At 38.0% G+C, this 1,585-nt stretch overlaps 1 protein-coding gene across 1 annotated transcript; it reads left to right on the top strand.

Moving 5' to 3' along the window:
* Nucleotides 1–313: 313 nt before the first annotated feature.
* On the top strand, nt 314–1,579 carry LOC150031627 (putative BOI-related E3 ubiquitin-protein ligase 3). The gene is made up of 2 exons (XM_090308841.1): nt 314–905; nt 1,006–1,579. The coding sequence occupies exons 1-2, from the start codon at nt 609–611 to the stop codon at nt 1,552–1,554; spliced, it is 846 nt and encodes a 281-aa protein (XP_090164967.1). The 5' UTR covers nt 314–608; the 3' UTR covers nt 1,555–1,579.
* Nucleotides 1,580–1,585: the final 6 nt, after the last annotated feature.

Here is a 1,585-nt window from a genome sequence, read left to right as displayed (position 1 = left end):
ACTATAATAGAAGTTGCACTTATACCATTAAACTCGTAAAAAGTAAGCTCTTAATCATTTAAATTGGACCATTAAACTTAGAAATTGTAACGATTATATAAGTTTGATTATACAATCTTATACTTTCTATCATCAGGTAAGTTTGAGAATCTAATTTTAATACATGAGGGTTGGATTTTGAATAATTGTTTTTTTAGTTTGAAGAAGAAAAGTTAGAGAGAGAAAATTTAAAAATAAAAATAAAATAGTATCCTAGGCTGTTCCCTTTTCCCAACTCCCCTATTAAATCTCTTTTCTCTTTCTCTGTTTCCTTGTCAACCTCTTCCATTTACTTTGCTTCCCAAAAAAAGATTTTCTTTTTTCTTTTTTCTTTTTTTTTTCACCACCTATTTATCTATGCAATAAAAATTCATTCAAAATCACATCTTTTTCCAATGCACATATAAATATATTCCTTCATTTCTATCAAAGCTCCCATTTTTCACACCCCTCTCTTCCTTCTTTTCTTGTGAATCTCAATCAAGTTCTTCCTTTTAATCCAAACCCACTTTTATTTTCCATTTTTCTCAAAAGGGTTTGATTCACTTTCTTCTCCGTCGCCGGACTTCATGGCGGTTCACGCTCAGTTCTACCCTGAAAACCTTGGCTTTCCCTTCGCCGGCAACCCACCACCGGATTCCGTCGCTCAGTTTTGCTTCCAGAAACCGCCGCTCATTTCCTCAACTGAGTTTTTCTCTACCTCTGGCGGAGGCAACAACGCTGTCGACGGTGGCTCTGTTGTTAACTTCTCGAAGAATCCTCACCGGAGGGCCGCCGCAGCGGCCGGAGCGGCGGGGTTTTCTCAATGTGTGAGTGCCCATGTTGAGAAACAGAGACAAGAGATCGACCATTATATTAGATTACAGGTTCGGATCAAATCCATTCCACGAAATTCATTGTTATTAAGAATACTCTGTTTTTTGTGATTGAAAACTTAAACGTTTTGCATCTTTTTTTTTCGTATAGAATGAGAGTTTGAGAATGGCGTTGAGAGAGCAAGGGAAGCAACAAATAGCAGCATTAATGAAGAAAATCGAATTGAAAACAGCGATTATGTTAAGACAAAAAGAAGAAGAAATAGCCAAAGCTACGAAGAAAACAATGGAACTCGAAATTTTCCTGAGAAAATTAGAAACAGAGAATCAACTCTGGCAAAGAATTGCTCAAGAAAACGAAGCCATGGCTATGTCTCTCAACAACACATTGGATCAAATGAGAGAAAAAGTTTCCAATTCCTACGACGATGCAGAATCCTGCTGTGACATGAACTCCGCCGCCGCCGCCGCCGAACAAATTCCGGCGAGAAACAGAGGAGCAGCAGAGTGTTGCTCTGTTTCAGAACAGGGGAAAATGAAGAACAAGATGATTTGTAGAAGCTGCAATTTAAGGAATTCGACAGTGATTTTCTTGCCTTGTCGACATCTTTGTTGTTGTAAAGATTGCGAAACTGTTCTTGATTCTTGTCCAGTTTGCAAAACGGGGAAGAAAGCAAGCATTGAAGCTTTGATTTTCTAAGGGGAAAACTAAACCCAGAATTTTCTTTTCC

This window comes from Benincasa hispida, unplaced genomic scaffold, assembly GCF_027475165.1.
Source record: "Benincasa hispida cultivar pf3 unplaced genomic scaffold, pf3_genome.v1.1 HicScf1058, whole genome shotgun sequence".
Classification (NCBI taxonomy): Eukaryota; Viridiplantae; Streptophyta; class Magnoliopsida; order Cucurbitales; family Cucurbitaceae; genus Benincasa; species Benincasa hispida.
Note: the sequence above shows the minus strand (reverse complement) of the source record. Positions and strands in the feature narration are given on the sequence as shown.

What these genes read in the sequence shown, in the direction of transcription:
- LOC150031627 (XM_090308841.1), top strand. Translation starts at nt 609, where the DNA reads ATGGCGGTTCACGCTCAGTTCTACCCTGAAAACCTTGGCTTTCCCTTC. An exon ending in ACCATTATATTAGATTACAG is followed by an intron (nt 906 to 1,005) that starts GTTCGGATCAAA and finishes TTTTTCGTATAG; the next exon opens with AATGAGAGTTTGAGAATGGC.